The sequence below is a fragment of the Cyphomyrmex costatus genome, unplaced genomic scaffold (genome assembly GCF_001594065.2).
Source record: "Cyphomyrmex costatus isolate MS0001 unplaced genomic scaffold, Ccosl1.0 scaffold4534, whole genome shotgun sequence".
Taxonomy (NCBI): domain Eukaryota; kingdom Metazoa; phylum Arthropoda; class Insecta; order Hymenoptera; family Formicidae; genus Cyphomyrmex; species Cyphomyrmex costatus.
This window is the reverse complement of record NW_017278784.1, coordinates 1-579: the sequence shown is the minus strand read 5'-3', so window position 1 is coordinate 579 and position 579 is coordinate 1. Positions and strand designations below refer to the sequence as shown.

At 34.4% G+C, this 579-nt stretch overlaps 1 protein-coding gene across 1 annotated transcript; it reads right to left on the bottom strand.

Moving 5' to 3' along the window:
* Window positions 1-130: 130 nt before the first annotated feature.
* Window positions 131-449, bottom strand: LOC108777658 (serine protease 48-like; the record flags this gene model as incomplete). Its single annotated transcript, XM_018544603.1, has 1 exon — window positions 131-449. A coding segment is annotated over one exon (319 nt), but the record flags the coding sequence as incomplete, so codon positions are not given.
* Window positions 450-579: the final 130 nt, after the last annotated feature.

Genomic DNA, 579 nt, shown 5'->3' with positions numbered 1-579 from the left:
TTTTAAACAATGAAGAAACAAAGTAACTAAATAAAAAGAAACATGTCAGGAAAAAATTAGAAAGGAAGTTATAAACTGGAACACTTAACAGTATAGAAGCAAATTACAGTAATTATTCTATTCGACTTGCCGTAATCACAGCGATGTCATTTATCCAAGCATCTTCATAACTATTAGAGAATTGTGGATGCACGGTAATTTTCTTCACGTTATGGAGTTGTCCTCCAGTGATTGAGATGGATCCAGTGGCAACTTTGAAGTCATTGTAGGGAGGTTTTGGAACAGTTACGCAATGTGCAGCAGTCAGAATCTTAGTCTGGCTGATAATGGAGCCGCCGCAAACGTGATTGTCGTTATATCTCAGTGAAACTTGGTGCGGAAATTCACCTGGTATGGCGTTTTGACCTCCTACGATCGCTTCAGGTTCAGCGAATATCTCTAGAAATTGACTACATACAATAAATATGCATTTCTAAATTTCTTGCAAAATATACGATGGATATATATGATTAAAACTATAATAAGTACAATTTTCATCAGAAACAAAAATAACGAAAGAATATATTTTATCACTATTTA